The 19,579-nt window shown below is 40.7% G+C and overlaps 1 protein-coding gene across 6 annotated transcripts; it reads left to right on the forward strand.

The window, feature by feature from the left end:
* Positions 1 to 539: 539 nt before the first annotated feature.
* On the forward strand, positions 540 to 18,182 carry GTF2H2 (general transcription factor IIH subunit 2). Of its 6 annotated transcripts, none has more exons than XM_088653290.1 (17): positions 542 to 653; positions 1,484 to 1,559; positions 1,659 to 1,736; positions 2,103 to 2,139; positions 4,462 to 4,548; positions 5,150 to 5,200; positions 6,526 to 6,580; positions 7,964 to 8,069; positions 9,488 to 9,578; positions 9,757 to 9,844; positions 10,575 to 10,682; positions 11,787 to 11,850; positions 12,631 to 12,734; positions 13,399 to 13,501; positions 15,252 to 15,291; positions 16,113 to 16,268; positions 17,744 to 18,182. In XM_088653290.1, exons 2-16 carry the CDS (start codon positions 1,504 to 1,506, stop codon positions 16,230 to 16,232), a joined length of 1,188 nt encoding a protein of 395 aa, XP_088509416.1. In that variant the 5' UTR covers positions 542 to 653; positions 1,484 to 1,503; the 3' UTR covers positions 16,233 to 16,268; positions 17,744 to 18,182. The 6 variants fall into 6 exon arrangements, with proteins under 6 accessions (XP_034955994.1, XP_034955996.1, XP_034955995.1 ...); XM_088653289.1 differs by having other exon boundaries at positions 552 to 783; positions 17,744 to 17,875; XM_035100103.3 differs by having other exon boundaries at positions 540 to 653; positions 16,113 to 18,182.
* The last annotated feature ends 1,397 nt before the right edge of the window (positions 18,183 to 19,579 follow it).

Consider the following 19,579-nt stretch of genomic DNA (forward strand, 5'->3'; position numbering starts at 1 on the left):
AGAGAGAAGCATCCCTGCGTTTCTCTGGACTGGAGGAAGGAAAAGCTGTCCATAGTAGCTGCACTAATTTATTCCCACGCCTCACGCTCCACGCCCCTCCCAAGACAAAAGGGCAGCAAAGAGAGGAGTCTTATTTCACCTGAACCGTTCATTATTATAGTTTCTAAACGTTTAAAAATAGTCCTGCCCATTTAGAGTCCAAGAGTCCCCACATTGGGGGCAGGGCCGTGAAAGAAGAAACTGAGAAAGTTCCTTATGATAAAACCTTTTGAAGACCAAGAGTCTTTGGTCAGCCTTTAAAGTCCCACAGGGCTTTGCTGGTTTTGCTGCAACGCAGACTATAGCAAAGTGCGTGTTTTAATTTCTGCCAGAAGCTGAGGCAGCATCACTCATAGCAGCAGAAACATACCCCCCCATCTATGCCAGTCACCCTGCTCTTTTCTCCTTCTAATCTTTCTCCGCGACAAGCTCTTTGCATGGCGGAACTCTTCTTCTCAATATTCGCGCTGCCGCCGGAATGTTTAAAGTGTGGAACGTTTAGCCAGAGAGATGGTTTTCCTAGAGAGGCTCTGAAGTGCATGCGGCTCGGTTCTTGGGCGCGCGCTTCTTTCTGTTCCTCCTCTTCGGTCCTTTCTGCCCCCTGAAAGATAAAGGCAGGTGGCAAGAACAGCCCCCCCCCACCTCCCCGAGAGCTGTTGGCCTATTCCTGAGCCAGGAGACTTTATGGGAACAAGACGCTTTTGTCCCAACCCCAACCTTGTTCTTGTCCACTAGCTGAGGAGGGTAGTTATACTTGTCTACCTTTAGAGTACCTTTAGAATTTAGAGGTGCTAAAGTTGTGATATGTGGCAGTGATCTTAAGTTTTCGGTGGTCATTTTATGCTAGTTATCCTTTTCTTTATTTTTATGTTGATTTTCTTTCCTTTTTTTATATAAAAAAGTCATTTGGGTAAGGGTTGAAAAATGCTTACTGTATGTTCTGCCCTTTTAAGTCAATTGCAGGAAAAGGCTCGTTAAAATTAGCAAAACTTCCTAAGCTGAAAAGGGGGGGGGGAAGAGGCTTGAAGCGAGCTTTTTTTTTAAAAAAAAAAACCTAGTTGATTTTCTTGTAGCCAGAAATTTGCCCAGGCTGGGACCCCAACTTGGGATCAACCAGAGTAGTGATGTGTGCTGATGCAGCAGAATCAGGATGTTATAAATCATTTCCCATCAAATACCTCTCCTTTTCCTAGTTTTTAGTACAGGAAGGAGCTTTGTGGACTCTGTCAGTCTTGAAGACCACAAAGGCTGATGGGGTTTCATAAGGGCTTCTTCTGAGAATTACACCTGATTGCTCTGATTTATGTACTATTCAGGAACCTTGAACCTGACAAGATGTAGCCATTTGTACATATGTGTGTTATTTAATTAATTATTGTGGCATAAATTCTATTATAATATATCAAAATATAGTTTTAAATTACAGTATAATTTTTCTTATTAGTTTCTTAGCTGGGAAGAAAAATGGATGATGAACCAGAGAGAGCCAAACGGTGGGAAGGGGGATATGAAAGAACTTGGTAAGCTTTTATATTTCTCCCCCCCCCTCCATTGTTTAAGAATTGTAGCCTTCTGTTATCTGTATACAGTACATTATACTTTATTTTTGTTGCTTCTAGGGAAGTTCTTAAAGAAGATGAATCTGGATCATTGAAAGCCAGCATAGAGGATATTCTTTATAAGGCCAAAAGAAAAAGGTAATCTCTAAGCTGCACAATGTAGGAATGCACTATGAATCACTTCAGAATAAATTGCATTTTGCTGCAATCTTAACAAGGACAAGGGTGAAAAGTTTCCAGTTTAACTTCAAATCTTACTTCATTCTACTTAGGTTGTATGGTGTTATAGTCAATCAGATTACAATGTGGCTCTGACATCCATCTTCAAAGCATAATTTTAAAATTTTGTATCAAATATGCTCTTAGACTTCGTTTTTTAAAAAACACACGTAAATATGATTCATTGAATATAATCTGTTTTTCACAAGTGAGAATAGATTGTATATATCGATGCTACATAAATGCTATAACAATAAGCAATTGACTTTTTTTTTTACTTTGCAGAATCTTTGAGCATCATGGACAAGTTCGACTTGGGATGGTAAGTTCTCTTTTTCTACTTGGCTCTAAACTTATTTTGCTGTGAAGTTGTATATGAACTAGGTCTCATTCATATGCTTAATAAGAGCATAGTCAGCCACTTGTTTTTCCTTAGATTGCAGTTTGCTTTGGGCAGGCAGCTGCACTATCATTCAGTAATAAGAGCAAGAAGAGACCTGCTGCATCAAATCAAAGGTCCATCTTGTAAAGCATTCTGATCTCACAGTAGTTCATGTGTGTTGATATCCCACATGAGGGATATGAGCACTCTTGCTTGTGTGCCCTAGCAACTGATCCCGGAGGCCCTATATAGCCATTATGGCTAATAGCCATTGAGAGCCTTGGTCCTCCATGAAGCTGCCCAAGTTGGTGGCCATCTTGTGGTAACAAATTGCATAGTCTGAGGATGTGCTATGTGAAGAAGTACTTCCTTTGGTCCATTCTGAATCTCCCACCGCTCAGATTCATTGGATAACTCTGGCTTCTAGTATTGTGAGAGAGGGAGAAATACTTTCCCTACACCATGCACACCTTCTTGTAAAATTGCAGTGACATTTAACTATCATCTATTTAGCCATAAAAAAATTCCTTCCAGTAGCACCTTAGAGACCAACCAAATTTGTTATTGGTATGAGTTTTTGTGTGCCTGCACACTTCTTCAGATACCTAAAGAATACCTGCATGCACATGAAAACTCATACCAATAACAAACTTAGTTGGTCTCTAAGGTGCTACTGGAAGGATTTTTAAAATTTTGTTTCGACTACGGCAGACCAACACGGCTACCTACCTGTAACTAGAACTACCGGTATTTAGGCATGTTCATATGACCTTTGAGCTTCAAGCAAGCAGGTCAATAAACTTCAAATTGCATAGCAGATATTCTAGCCATCCAAGTTCACAGAGATATTCTGAAGTCAACCTAAGCAAAAGGCAGCTCTGGTTGTTTTTTGGTTGAGGGAAATTGGATTCTATTTAAAGCAAATTAAGTTTAAACAAGTCTTAGCTTTGCTTAAGTGCTTTCAGTAAAGACACTGTGGTTGTGACTGTAGCTTACCAGCTTTTAGAGTTGGTTTTGGGATGTTATAGTAAAATGCTGGATTCTTCAGTTAGGATAAAGATGTGAGAAAAGTTCTACTTGATTATTAGGCTGTGTGCAAATTTTACATTAAAGCATTTATTTGTGATGTTATTGGACTACTGATAAATAAAAATAAAAATGTATTTTGATTACATACAATTGCTTGGATTTAAACTTTTTTTTCTGCCCCACTCTTTCTCTTGCCTAGACCCAGGATGGCTAACAAGAATCTTAAAAGCATGGGTCATGAAGCAACGGTTTAAAATTATACCAGTTTAATGTCCTTAGAGGCACAGCAACAGATGAAAAGGTCTCTGGGTTGCATCCAATGATGTTGTGCTGTAAGGACTTGAATGGGATTACCTCTTCTCTCTCCATACCCCCTCCCCACATCTGCTTCAGGGTTGGGGGGGGGAATCTCAGAACCTATTTGTAGGGGTGAGGGAGGAGATTCTTGCACTGGACAACTTTGTTGGATATAACCCTCTGTATCTTTTATAATTATCATTAGTCCTCTGCTTTGGTGGTTGACCAAGTTGGATGTTGGGTGCAATGTATCTGAACTGAATCAACCCATGGATGTCTATGAGAATGTAAGGGCAGGATTAGTGGAAAATATGGGTTTCAGGGAATAAGTGAGAAGTATATACAGTGGTACCTCTACTTACGAATGTTTCTACTTACGAATGGAGCTCCGTCCGCCATCTTGGATGCGGTTTAGATAGGATTTTTTCTACTTAAGAATTTTTCTCCCAATGCATTCCTATGGGATTCGACTTAAATTTTTTTTCTACTTACAAATATGCGTTTGGAACGCATTAAATTTGTAAGTAGAGGTACCACTGTAGTAGGATAAAGGTTGACAGGCTTCCTTGGCTCAATGCTGTGTGCTGCTTAAAAGCAAATAATACTGCCAGTAAACACAAAAACCCAGAACCAGCACAAAGAGAAAAGCAAACAGCCTGAAGTGTAAATTTACCCTGAAGTAAGTTCCATGGATTCAATGGGGACCACTCAAAAGCAAATACGCATAGATTTTCAGTTTTCAGATATATTTCTGTAACTCTAAAAGAAGGGGCCATCAGCCCACAATTCCTGAAAACCTGTGTGTGCATTTAGAATAATTTGTGAATCCTAGATTACTTTCGAAAAGGTATGTATTATATTGGCCTGATATTCTATTTTATGAATATTCTATTAAAATAGAATCTAATTCCCTAAAAATATCTTACCCATATGTAGATGCGTCACCTGTATGTAGTGGTTGATGGATCAAGAACAATGGAAGACCAAGATTTAAAACCTACCAGGCTAACTTGTACCCTAAAGGTATTTATTCTTGATAACTTGCATTTCTCTAAGATCACTGAAATAACTGAAAATAGATAAAATGTCAGATTGGGACAACTCAGATTCAAGGTCTTGCTCAGCTCTGAAACCCACTGGATAATCATGGGCCAAGTCCCATTTCTAAGCCTAATGTACCTTGCAGAGTGGTTTGGAGGATGAATTGGGTGTGGTTAGATACAGCAAACATCACCTAGAACCTCTTGAAAGAAGGGTGGAGGGAAGGAAACAAATATGATAAATTATCCTTCATTTGTTTCCCTTTCTCATCTGGTGATCTCAGGGTTTCCAGGAACCGTGTCTTTCAGCCATCAAATGGGAATGTTTTCAAATTCCTCCTGAAAGTCAATAACTGTCCTAAAATCAAGGTTTAGATGGACCTTAACATCACTCTTGAAATAACATTGGTAACCACAACTTTGTTTTTTGTTAGTTGTCCTCGTGCATACTTTTTAGACAACAAGAAGCTTTTGTCTTTTTTTGATGACTAGGTATAAAATGACTGTTGTGAGGTTCATAAAGTTGTGCGATGTAAAGTAACACTTGAGAACTAATGGCTCTAATGATATTTCTCTTTCTGTAGTTACTGGAATATTTTGTTGAAGAATATTTTGACCAAAATCCGATTAGTCAGGTATGTACACTGTGCTGGAGATGGTTGCTGCGGATTAGAAATAATCACCTCTTTGAATGTTTAGCTAAAAGCAGTCTTAAGTGTGATTATTAGCATATTGGTGAATTAAAAGCATTCTAAAGACAAAAATAAAAGCCACGATTTATGTTAAAATTAAATAATAAAAATGTACAGTACTTAGATAATTCAATTTTCTGTCAATAAAGCTCAAAGCATTTCGGCATTCTAAATGAGGGGGTTAATATCTTCATCCCTGCCTGTGCATCGGAGAATGTCTGAAGAAGGGAGCCTGCTTTATGTACACAGGCTGCCACCATGATTTGGAGCTCTATGCGATCATGCTTCCAAATCACAGGGCCATCTTCCAGTGCATAGCCAGTGGGGACTGGACACCAGCAGGGGACTTGGGAGTCAGGCCAGTAGGTGGCATAGCTGCCAAGTTCTCCCTTTTTTAAAGGGAAATTCCATTATGCTGAATAGGCTTCCTTGCGAGAAAAGGGAAAACTTGGCAGCTATGGTAGGTGGACTTTGCTCTCTAGTCCATGTGATTAATAATTAGGTGATTTATAATGCCTGAATAGGGTTTGGTCCTGCAGCATATATAAATGAGCATGCATCTGATGATTTTGCACAATTTGTTTTGCTTCTGTTATCTGTGGGCAAAAGCAAGAAATGACACAGTGCAATGAAACCTCTGACCCTTTGATCCTTTTGTCCTTCCCCTCCCTAGGCTTTTGATTTCACCAGGCATCACCTCCCATCAAGCCTGTCTTTGCAACCACCTAGGCTAGCTAGAAACTGATTAGGAAGTGGCTAATAATAATAATAAAGCAGAGGCTCTCGAGATTCTGAAATTTGCAGTGTCAAACTCTGTTTCTTCATCACAATTATGGAAAAAAGCTGCTGTAAATATAGTAGAACGAATTATATAGATTACCAGAAACTTCATAAACATTTTCCCCCAACAGATTTCATATTTATAGCTCTTGGTCAAACTTAGTCCCAGCTGTTGATGTCATGGGGTAAGCAGGAGTAGCAATGGCTTGCATAATTCAAAGGCAGGTGGAGATGAAACTATCCAGCTCTGCCGTGTCGAATTCCCTGCAATGTTGCTCATTACATGTTTTGATGGGAATATGCAGGAGTGCTAGGTGGCTCTTGTCCCTCTTTACATCTCAAGTACTGTAACTCTTATTACTACCGTATCAGCTCTGCAAATGATTCTTGGCTCTCTGCTGCCACCTCTGTACGTTGGAAAACATGGTTGGGCTCAACTAGACTTCTTTACTCTGTGACTCTATTAATAGCAGACATCTTTCTGGCAGGTTGGCATTATTGTGACTAAGGGCAAAAGAGCTGAAAAACTTACCGAGCTTTCAGGTATGAACACATTATTTCTTTCATACTGAGAAGAGATTTGTTATTATGGCCTTGCCATTTAAAAAAACAACAACAACAGATAATATCTTCTATATTTCTGCCTCATTCGGCCGTCCTTGCTATAATAAACACGATACAGACATCTGACTTTGACCCAGTGTGAACTTTAAAATTTAAGGATAGTTGCTGGAGGGAAGTAGCAAGTTTAAAGAGAATGTTCCCTATAATGTTTCTACCTTAGACATGTGCAAATGAAACTTTACTTGAGGGCAACTCTGTAAATTCATTCACTGTGTGCTGTCTAAATAAAGTTTTCTCCAGGGTGGTATTGACCTTAAATGTATACAGTAGTACCTCGGGTTACGAACTCGATCCGTTCCGGGTCGCAGTTCGTAACCCAAAAAGGTCGCAAACCGAGCGCCGGTTCTGCTGCGCAAAGCGCACACGCCACTTCTGCGCATGCGCGGGACGCGCGCGCGCTGAAAACACTTCCGGGGGTGCGGAGTTCGTAACCCGAACTGTTCGCAATCCAAGCGGTTCGTAAACCGAGGTACGACTGTATATGTGCCCAGTGCTGATTGTCTGCCACATGCCACATGCCCCCAAAGTAAGCTTTTAATTTCTAAAATTTTAAATAAAGCATTGAACCAGGGTTTTAGTTGCACATATGTACACCCCCCCAAAGAAACCGGTGCAATGAAGATTAAGCATTCTCGGTCCCAGAATGTTGACAATCAGTTGGGGGGGGAATGGGGTGGAGGAAATGAAATGGTTTTCTGGAGAAGGGGGTGGTTGACCTGCTGGCTGACTGGAGCTGTGAACAGGATCACTTTTTATCACTCTAGACCAGACTTTGTCAGCCTTGGGACCCTAGATTTTGTTGGACTACAAATCCCATTATCCCTAGCTACAAGGACTAGTGGTCAGGGATGATGGGAGTTGTAGTCCAACGACATCCGGGTTCCCAAGGTTGAGAAAGGCTGCTCTAGACTGCAGCATTTTGTTGCACGCCCCATTTCATAGCCATAATGGACACTGGACAAAGATGAAGCAGGGCTTGAATGAGGGAGACAAGTTGATTGGATGGATAGAGGACCCTCCTGGGACAAAGGAGAAGGAGTCCATGAAAAATACTTGTTTTGAGCTTTCATGTGATAATAAAAGGTGGGTTTGGGGTGCCTGGAGACTTGATGAGCATTGTGGGTATAGTCTTGGTTCAGCTATAATGCCAGACCATGGGTTGATATTGCATGAATGTGTGTCAGTTTACTTCCTTTGTATTTCCCTTCCTGCCTGCTAATAAAAGCAGTGTTTTATGTCAGAATATTTGTTTTTTACTTGAGATATTTTCTGATGTTTGGTAATGAGTAATTTTCCTCATAGGGAATCCAAGAAAACACACAGCTGCTTTGAAAAAAGCTGTAGATATGTCTTGTCTAGGAGAGCCATCTTTATATAATGCCTTAAATTTGGCCGCACAAACATTAAAGTAAGTACCGTATATATAGGCTACTGCAGCGTGCTTTTTTTGTTTAGCAACCATGGAGATCGATCTGACTATAATCACAGGGAGAATCATTTATTAATCAAGTATCCCTTTTCAGCATTTATTAATCTGCTTCAGCAAAAAAAGCCACATTTTGTGGCCCCTTAAAGATTAGTATATTTATTATGGTATAAACTTCCATGCACTTCATCAGACGTATGGAATGTTTATACTCATGGTTTGGGGAGAGGCAGAGTGTGAACTAGGTTAGAAGGAAATAAAATGCAATAGAACAGTCTGACAATTGTGTTAAAGTTTAAATGCATGTAAAATAATTACAGTGACCATTCCCAGAGAAGTGTTGATGATATCGTAAACATCGCAGCATTGGTTAGCTAATTAACACCTATATTGGGATAAGAACCTGTTCTGTATTCAGTCCACAGGTGATAGAATCAAATTTCTTTATAAGTAGTTTCATACTGTACTAGAATTTCCTGTTTGAAGTTCTTTTATCCAGTAATTTGTTCAAGAACTAGATTGTTCCTCTTTGTCAAGATTGGGGAATCTTTCTGCTAGAGTCTTGGGTAAACTTCCAGGTACTGCATATCAGGAACAAAACTGCATTACACCCCCCCCCCATTCACATGTACCTATCCATTTAAATTATCTCCCCATTCACACACATTCATACAAACCCAATTCTCACACAGCCATTTATAAACAGTCACTTAAGTTATCTCTCCACCTTCTCTCTCTCCTCTTTTCCTCCTTTTACTGCCCCTCCTCAGTGTGGCACTTAGGTTTAGATTTTTTGGGGGAGGCGTTGTGCATAGAGGGAGGGGAATGTTAGCTTCCTCCCCATGCAGTAAGTAATCACAGGGAAAAGAAGGATTCCATTTGTGCTAATGGGACCTCTCTCCTAAGACCAAAGGCTAATTACTAATTACATGGTGCATGGCACTGAAGAGGACAGGCTGTGGTCCAGATTGAAAGACTTAGCCAGAGATTGCCCACCCTGGTTCTTGGACATTCTGCAATTTGAAGATGCTGCAGCAAATCAAAGCAGGCTGCAGAATTATCCTGGAGATTAGTATGTGCTAAGTTACAGTGGTAAATGTTTAAAGCCCATATGTCCAACACTGATTCCCCTCCCCTATTTCTTACTTTGCTTTCAACAGCCTCGGCTGAATCATCAAACTACTTAGTGAGCATAAATGCGCCTTCTCACACTCTGTGTGTGTGTGTGTGTGCGCGCGCAACATCTTCTCTGCACTGACTCATAACAAGTCTCATTGCTGTCAGTGTAAAATAATCTTCTCACATAATTTATGTGGAAGTGGGTCTCTGTCTTGCATTTGATTATTTTGGCACTTGTTTTTGTTTGTTACAAACATAAAAGAGTGTTTTATTCTCTCTAGGCATATGCCAGGGCATACAAGCAGAGAAGTCTTAGTAATATTCAGCAGTCTGACAACATGTGATCCTTCCAATATTTATGATCTAATTAAGGTACACAAGTTTTTGCTTTTCTTCTTCTTCTATTAAAACAATCCAGAATGATGATGCAGAGATAGTTAACATGCTTGAAACAAATATTTGTCACAGAATCCTGAAAGCCTTGTGCATTTTATAGGTTTTTTTAGATCTCTTATTGCATGTGTTTTCTCTTTTTTATACGGTATCGAAGAGTTTAAAGGCACTTAAGATCAGAGTGTCTATTATTGGCCTTTCAGCTGAAGTTCGAGTTTGCACTGTACTTGCCCGGGAAACTGGTGGTATGTATATATTTGAATATGTGTGTGTGAGTGAGAGAGAGAACCATGAACTGAATTGAAAAAGCTCTGAAGGCCTGCATTTTCAGTTGGCCTTCTAGCTGTGATATTTATAATTTGGATGATGGTCTGACTGTAGTTTTGAACTGTAGTTTTTAGTTTTTAAAAAATATATCAGGTTTTAAAAATATTTCTTTGGTTTTGATTGTTAGCTGCTTTTGACTGGCATTTGCCCCAAAGAGCTGTCTGGATTAAATAAAATAAAAACTGTTTGTATCTAACATATTTTGATGACAAATCACTAAAAGTAGATGCTAACAGAGAAGGAAAATTTCATAAATAGTTACTCTTTACATAGTCAGTGTTATCTAGGCTTATCTAAATGACTATTCACTTCAAAACCTTTTTATCTCTTTGCTCTGTGATGGAATTAGTGCAAAATCTTCATTTGCTGTTAAACCATTGCAGCCTTTCCTCTGACATACTCTCAGTAAGCCTCATAATTAGGTCCACAAGGTGCTAGATAACATGTATTTTTACTCACCCATCTGCCCACATATACCTGTGTCAGGTTTGGCCTAAAAGGAGGGAAAGAGAACTAGTTGGTTTTGCAGGGCTCCTTTCCTTGATCACTTGTTGACAATTCTTACTCACCACTGGCAACCAGATGAGCAACTGTTGAGACGTCTGCTCTCAGTTAATTAAATTTTTATTTTGTTTCTTTGTGTGGCAGGAACCTATCATGTCATTTTAGATGAAAGCCATTATAGGGAACTTCTGATGCACCACGTCAGTCCACCACCAGCTAGTTCAAGTTCTGAAAGCTCACTTATTCGTATGGGTAAGAAATTGTCCTTTAACATTTTGGTATACTGGTATTGAACACACAGTATTGTTTGCTCTAAATCCAGAGGCAAGCAATTAAGGATAGTACTAAAGACCACCTATCCTGAACTGGTGGATTTCAGTATTATATTGTGGTTGCAAGTATTCTGCAGATATTTTAGACCTGTGGTTCTCAAACTTTGGGCTGCACTGTCAGAACAAAAAATTGCTTGTGCCACACTGCATTTTTTATTGATAAGAAATGCATTGGAAAACAAAAAGAAATAACTCCTAGCAGTGCTTGATTTATAACACAGAACACAACTTCCTTATAATACAGTGGTACCTCGGAAGTCGAACGGAACCCATTCTGGAAGTCCATTCAACTTCCAAAACGTTCAGAAACCAAGGCGCAGCTTCCGATTGGCTGCAGGAAGATCCTGCAGCCAATTGGAAGCTGCAGTTGGACTTTCGGGGTCCAAAGAACATTCGCAAACTGGAACACTCACTTCCGGGTTTGTGGTGTTCGGGAGCCAAAACGTTCGAGTCGCAAGGCGTTTGTTCATCAACCAAGGTACGACTGTATTAGGTCTAATTTGAGACAAACTCTCATCTCCTCATCAACACAAAGAAGCCTTTCCATTTTCTGAGCTTTCATATTTGTCAGAGTTGAAAATCCTTGTTCACAACAATATGTTGTGGAGAACTGTAGAAGAATAGCCAATACTCTTGAAGAGAGGTGTGGATACTGTTTCCAGTTGTATATCCATACCACACTGAAATGTTTAAATATTTTTTTATTATCCTTGAATCTTTCCCTCACAATTGCCATCCTCTCCTGCCACACCAGTGCACAACACCACACTCTTTCGAGAACCACTGCTTTAGACAATTATTGTTTATTAACTACAGGTTATTACCATTTTCAGTTATCTGTAACATACATTTTGCCCTACCTAGTGATGGCATGGTCCAGGCCGACCACACAGAGATTTGTGTGTCATCACAGTAAAGTGCCTTATATTGGGATGGAAATCAATGCACACTAAGATTCTCCTCCTAAATGAGGACCACAATACATATAAAGTGACTCAAAACTATGACTGTTCTTTTCCCCTAGGCTTTCCTCAGCACACCATTGCATCTTTGACTGATCAGGACGCAAAGCCATCTTTTAGCATGGTGTAAGTAATGGGTTGCTTTGTGAGTACATTGAGCAGCCAGCATTTTATCTGAAATTACTGCTTCAATTGCTCCAGTAGTGTAAGGGAAAACATCATTTTAATAGCAGCTCATAGTCTCTTTCAGCATTCAGAAATAATTTGGTGGAAACATCAAAGGCAGGTTTGGCTGTGTAGCTGTTCTTCCCCATATGTCCAGATTTTGGTCCTCTGTTTAACTAAAACTAGGTTTTGCTCATTGTAAATTTTATTATTGCTAGAATTTCAGTTGAACCGACTTTCTGTATGAGAGAGAACTCTTAAGGACACAGTGTCTGTATGGGTCTTCCCAGATGGATTTATTGCACAACAGATGCAGAGTTCTTTTGCCGTAGAAGGAGATCTCAGTGTCTTTCCATTGCAGAACAGCCCCCTTTTCTTCTGTGATATTATAATGGACTCAAGTGACTTACTGGGAGGGGAGGGGAAAGGCAGCAGTGAGGATGGTGTGGTACAAATGCACCAGCGGCAGGAGTGGATTGGCTCTTCCCATGCCTTGAACCATGCTGGCCTCACCACTCCCCCTCTCAGTAAACAGCACTGATGCCAGTCACTGCTGGAAAATCCAACTCTTCTTCAAGGGCTTGACAAAGCGATTTATTTAGCCATACTGGCTTCTCCAAGAATTTAACCCTAAACTTTGAGGCCTAATGCTATTTCTCACCATTACAAACAATCCTTTTCGAATTGTTGAAAATGCTTCTGTGCAACATTGTCAGGGGGTGGAAATGTTATTCTTTACAGGCAGCTAGAAAACAGCAATGATCCAGGTCTTACCCTGGGAGGATATTTCTGCCCCCAATGTAGAGCCAAATACTGTGAGCTTCCTGTGGAGTGCAAAGTTTGTGGTGAGTAATTAAGTGTATTTATCTTTGTCTATTATAATGGGGTGTGTGCCAACCCCCTCCCCCCCCCAACCCCCAGCTGGGAAAACAGAAAAGTAAGCCACTAGCTTTGCCTCTTGTTGCATCCACTGTGGTTTAGCCACACACTTCACAATTGTGCATGCTATCCAGCTTCAATCTGTGAGGCAATTATGACATTCCCGGTACGCAATTTCTTTTCTGGGGTGGAAGGTGGTGAGTTTCCCCAATGTTTAATTTCTAAACGAAATGTTGCCACAGATCAGGCCTGTGTAGAAGTCATATCCTTTCATCTAGAAACCCTTCACATTAGTCACAGGTAGAGGGTTGGTTGTGGTCTCTTGATCATGAATTAAGTGCCATTTGTACATACCAAAAGCACTCCTTTACTCTGTTCATATCTTCCAAGCATTCAAAAGTGACACCCAGATCTAAACCTTGGTCATTTACAGTTACATGGTGAAGAGCAGAATTTGCATACTTTTTACATCCGTAAGGCTATATACAGTATGTTAAACAAGTTTTATGAGGGGAGCAGAAGTTTGAAATACTAATAAGAGGGTTAATAAGTTAAAGCTACGTTTTAAAAAGGATAATTGAGAATTGTTTTTCAGTAACCCTTTATAAAAACGCTGATAATTTTTTGTAGGTCTTACGCTAGTATCTGCACCCCATCTGGCTCGATCTTACCATCACCTTTTTCCTTTGGATGCCTTTCAGGAAGTCCCACTGGAACAGTATATAGGAGAACGGTGTGTAAAAGATGTCTGGTATAACCAGTCTGAATATCAGGGGTTAATATTTCCAGCATGTGATGGGTTGATGGCTTTATCTCTGCCTACAGACTACAACACCATGGTGAATCACATAGGAACAATGTTTCATTTGCAGGGGTTCCCCCCTCCCCCAACCAAAGGGTGAAATATCTTTTCTTAATTCCCATTTCTGCTGTTTCCAAGAATGGCTCTGGAGCTTGCGGCTACTGAAACAGAGCAAGGATTATCACCTTTTGGGGTTTGACTACCATTTCTTTTTAAATAGCCATTACTTCCTGTTGATCCCACCACTGTTCTAATTCCTTTAAAAAGATGGCTGGGTAATGTTATGCTTGGAATAAGAACAAATTGTGATACAACATCCCATCCCCCTCCCCAGTTTTTTGACAATCAACTCATCATCAATCATTCATTTTGGAAACAGGTTTTTGTTTCAGATATACAGTAAGTGTTCATTATTATGAGCAAATTGGGGACTGTGATTGTATGGTTGTAAACTGACACTTCTGTTCTTCTTTCTTGAGTGACCAGAGAGGCAATATTCTCATACAGTAATTTGCGTTACTAATTGGAATATTTTCAAATAAAGAACTTTAGCTCTTTACAGTTACAGCTTCTGTCATTTCACAGGGTCCAATATTTTATGCCACAATATCATTAATATAATCATGCAGTTTTTGTGTTGACACAAGTGAAAGTAGGAACATAATGAGGGATCTTTTTTGGTTATCCTTGTTTTGGCTGGATTATTGGACATTTCTCTGTGCATCGTAAGCCCCTATTAAAGGTAACACTTATACAGGCAGGGGTTGCATTCTGGGGATAACACATAAAGCCAAAATTGCTTTATGGTCAAAACGCATTGGGTTCAATGACAGGTGGCATTACCAAAGTCTTTTTTCCCCACCCGCCCCCTTTCCACCCACTTTCAGAAAATATTTTGGGGGGGCCGAGCATGTAAAGCCGATTGCATGCAAGTTAAATGTGCATAAGGTGCAATGTACCTGTAATAGCTGCAACACATTCCTGGCATTCGATTTAACTGGTTCTGATCCTATATTCTGTTATTAAAGTAATAGTTGCTTTATAAACACAACAGTAGCAGTGCTGTTACTGTTTATTTAGGCCCTATGCATGCACACGACACTTTACAAAACACAGAGAACAGGTCCCTACCTCAGAGGGTTTACACTCTGTAAGGCAACAAAGGGGAGACAACAAAGGGTGTGGAGTGGAGGCAGGAATAAATAGAGAAAGAATATGCATTATTTCTGTTATACTGTATATATATACTTAAGGCAGGGGTGTGGAACTTCTAGCCCTTGGGTGAATGTTGGCTCACCAGGTCATTTGCCCCAAAGCATGTCTACGTGTCCATCAGCTGACATCATGGGGTGTATTGGGTGCTAACTCTCCACTGTGTTTCCTGGGGGGAATGTGCTGATGAAGCAGACCCCTCTCCCTACTGTTGTGGATCAACTTTGACAGGTGGGTGGGACTGTCCACCTACCAGTTGCCTTATGTCATCATGGTGTAAGCTGATTGACAGGTGGGTGGTCCCTGCCCACTTGTCAAAGTTGGTGGGTAGGGGGGAGATAAAGATATGGCCTAAGAGGCCCAAAATGTTCTCCACCCATAAGTTAAGGCATGAGAAGTAGAGGTTTAACATGAAGTATGTATTAATTAGTTTCTCTAAAATCTCTTCATAAATATTCTTTTTAAACAGCTATTGCCAAGGATGCCAAGGAGAAATTACAGATCAGCATGTAAGTCTTCAGCCTTCAACCTATAAATTACATTATATTTGCTTGCTCTCCATGCAAGTAATGTTTTTTGTCCACATCCTTCTCTCCCCCCCCCCCCAAATTAACTTCATACAATGTAAACAAAGGTCACAACTTTTACATTAGAGAGAGCAGAAATATTTAATAATGTTTAGGATTGCCTCTTTGAAGGCTATAAAACCTTCCTACCATGTGTTCCTTTTCATGAACGCCAGGTCAGTTCTCAATAAAACAACCCTCATCTGTGACCTAATCATAGCTGAGGTGGCTGACCTGGTATATATTTCCAAGGCCTGTGTGAGCAAGCTGGGCAGGCCAGACCTGACCCAACTTTGTCCAACATAGATTGGTGAAAGGGTTCCTTTGTGCATCACACACCTGTCTGTCCAACTGTTTGTCTGTGGCTCTCTCCAGCAAACCAATCAAGCTGGAAACTGGGTTTGAGGGTTTGTTCCTGGTGTTTGGGCAGGGATAAAGCAGGGATTTTGTTGGTGAAGCACCTCTCCCTGCTACCCAGCATCAGCATGTGCTGCAATATGCTGCAATATGTAGTCCATATTATTAAATGAAATAAAACATTTTAGTGTGTTTTATTTCGTGCCTGAAAGCTCTGAGTAGCTAACCAAACAAACAAAAACACAAACAAACAGAAGGGCAGCTTAAAATAAAATAATATGCATTATGATCATAGCTGATAAATCCATGTTAAGTGTTCAGTACATGAGGCAATAGTTGAAAAAAAGAATGCTAATAATATATGCTGCAATGTAACCTTTTAAATTTCAAATCTTTCTTTTTTGTAGGTCTATATATGTAAAGTCTGCCAGTGTGCGTTTTGTGTAGAATGTGATATTTTTGCTCATGATACTCTGCACTGCTGTCCGGGTTGCATTCACAAGCATCCTGCCCCTCCCCGTGTGTGATGCTACCTAATGATCAACAATGTTGGTTGCTTTTCTGTGAGTAAAAAATTCAACTTGACTCTTCAGCAAAATAGCTTAAGATGAGGAAGAGCAGCTTACTAAATGCTTATGTAAATACTGTATTACTATTTTCACACCGAGTTTGAATATACATGTGTGTACAGCTATTTGTATGTGGAACTAGTTATTGAAACTTTTTCTTCTTCTGAACTAATCTGAATAGTGTGCACGTTTGTACCTCTGAAACTTGAAATGGATATGTGTCCTAAATTAATGGCTCTTGCGTTCATTTTAAATAATAATCAGCACAATAGGCTACAAGCCACAAAGCACAGTCATGGAGAAGCAAGTTTAATGTAAGTCATTAGGACTTAAAATCTAGGATGCAAAATCCCTAGTGTGATGGTCACTCTGGACCATCTCATCATAAGAGCTGCTTCTCTGTGTTGGCAAAGGTTGAGAGTGATTTCAGGCAATCTCCGTTTCAATAAACAGTGTTAGTGTGCTGCGTCTTTTGTTTTTACTATAATAATGATTACAGATGGAAGAGTCGTTTTAAGTTCAATTGCACTTCAGCTTCTGCAGGCAAGAGATAGAACACACAAAGTTAAAAAAAAGAAGAAAAAGGTAAAGGACAGTTAAGTCCAGTCAAAGGCGACTACGGGGTGCACTCTTTAGTAGAAGACATCTATAAAGCACCTATAAAGCACCTGAAAAGATGGTAGAGGGAAGTGCTATGATCTAAATCAGCGTTTCTCAACCGCTGTTCCGCGGCACAGTACTGTGCCGCCCGACGCTGGCTGGTGTGCCGCGACGCCTGGCGGCCGCCAATCTTTCACAGGGCATTCCTCCCTGCAGGGAAAGAAAACAGGAGCAGCGTACTCGCATGTAAGCGGCTGCCGCTTGCTTTCCATGCAGGAAGAGGGGATGCACGGGGCTTTTCTCCCTCACGGAGCTTTCTTCCCTCCTCCCTCGCGGAGCTTTCCAGCTTGCCTCCCTCCTCCCTCCGTGCAGGGAAATAAAGCGGCACCCGTTTACGTGCGTGTAAGCAACTGCCGCTTTATTTCCCTGCAGCTTCTTTCTTTCTCTCCCCACCCCCACTCGCCTCGGTGCCTGGAACAATAGAGTGTGAGTGGAGCCGGCTCTGGGCTGCGCTCCCTCCCCTTCTCCCTCTCTCCACCTCTCCTCCCCTCCCTCCGAATAAAATCTACCTTAGCATGCCTGCAAGTAAGTGCATTTAAACATCTGTGCATTTAAGCACTGTTGTCTCTCTTTTGGCTTCATTTACTGGTATTTAAAAAGCGGGGAGAGGAAGAGATACAGAATAAATTACAGTCATAATTATATAGTCAATATAGGGCGGCACAGAGTTAATTTTTTAAAACTTTTTTCATGGTGGTGTGCCTCGTGATTTTTTTCATGGAACAAGTGTGCCGTGGCCCAAAAAAGGTTGAGAAACACTGATCTAAATCAGTAGGACTATGAAATGAATTTTTAAAAAATTATCTTAGATGCATCCTTTAAGAAGAAATCAGGCACATGACCATGGACCAAAGGAATGGCTGACACCTCTTTTGTCTTGCTGCCATGGGATTTTGAAGGGGAGAACTTAACTTTCTCATATGTCAGATCCCTGACTTTTGCGTTCCACTTGCTCCATTAGGTATACTCCTTTCTTTTCAGTATGTGTCTGGCAAACTGCTGCTCTCACTCTCTAAGCTCTGGGTAGTTAGGGACTCTTTTACTCTTCAAAACTAAGGTGGGTAACCATATTAAATTGTATTTGCTGCCTGCATAGTTGTAACATTGTTCTCTAAAGCTTCCCACTTGTACTGCTCATCTTTCATTTCTGAATAATAGACCAATCATTTTTACTTCTATGTTGTGGCAGGCCCTTTATTAGACATACATGTATACATGCCTCTTTAATAAACTCATGTTCTGACCCCGCTCAAGTTTCCATTCCTCTCAGGGTACCGTATATGTTGGGTTCACATATGCAGTGGACATGCCTGTGGCTTCAGCCATACCCCTTGTAACAACCTGCAACTCCAGTGGCAGAGCTGCATCTCAGAGGCCACACCAGACTGAACCTGCTACTACAGGGAAAGTGCAACCCCATTTAGAGCAGGCAGCTTTGTGACGTTCTCCCAGAGAGCTCTCATCTTGCCAGGTTTCAGACTCAGCTTATAAGTTTACATTGAGCCTACCACTACATCTAGACACCAGTCCAGGACCTTCTCAAGCATTCCCAATTCTGAGGTTACATAGAAACCAAGTTGCTTATCATCAGTGTACTAGTGACACCTCACTCCAAATCTCATTACCACTCCCAGCTGCTTCACATAGGTGTTAGATAGCACAGGAGACAGTATGGCATCTTGCAACAACCTGTAGTTCAGCCAGAAGGCTGAGAAACACCCAATGCTCTTGAACCGTCTTGAGATAAGACTAGAACCATTGCAGAATGGTGCCCGTTACCCATCTCCTGTAGGATGGTCCAGGAGGATTGCATTGTCAATGGCATCAAAAGCTGATGAGAGATTGAGCAGGAACAGCAAAATTGATCTCACCCTTCTCCCAATCAAAGTAATCCATCAGGGTAACCGAGGCTGATCAAGTCCTGAACCGTAATTGGAATTGATGTAGATAATCAGTTTACCTAAAGAATGACTGCAGCTGCACTGCCATGACCTTGTCCCAAAGGAAGGCATTTGTGATTGGGTGGTAGTTATTAAATGCCACTGGGTTTAGGTTATTTCCCTAGGGGTGGCTGCACTACTGTATCCTTCAAAGAGGAAGGCCACACCTCCTTGTACAAGGACACATTTACCAGCTAAACGTTATTAATGAATTAATGTTTAATTGTCAAAAGTAAGTTTCAAAGTGGTTTACAAAGTACACAAATTCTGAAATACGAATATTTGTAATTTAAAATAACAATAAGAATCTCCCTTTAAAATAACAGAAACTAAAACAGGAGGCTCACAGAAGTTGCCTTACACTGAGTCAGACCATCTAGGACAGTATTGTCTGCACTGACTGGCAGCATCTCTCCAGGGTTGCAACAAGGATCTCTCTCAGTTTTACCTGTAGAGGTGGATTTAGGGCAACATGACCAGTTCTTCCACAATGGGCTCCAAGCCTAGGGTGTACTGCAAAGGATCACAACAATGACGAAGTGAATTGAGCACAATGGAAGCTGAGAGGTGGGAGGAAAGCAAATTTTGGCCTTGCACAGGGTGCCACTGAAATTTGAAAGACTCAAGACCCAAGGGAGAGGAGAGAGGGAAGCTACTGCCATATGTAACCTAGACTTTCATAAGCTAGGGTTAAGGATATGAAGG

This window comes from Zootoca vivipara, chromosome 10 (genome assembly GCF_965207765.1).
Source record: "Zootoca vivipara chromosome 10, rZooViv2.hap1.1, whole genome shotgun sequence".
In the NCBI taxonomy this organism is placed as follows: domain Eukaryota; kingdom Metazoa; phylum Chordata; class Lepidosauria; order Squamata; family Lacertidae; genus Zootoca; species Zootoca vivipara.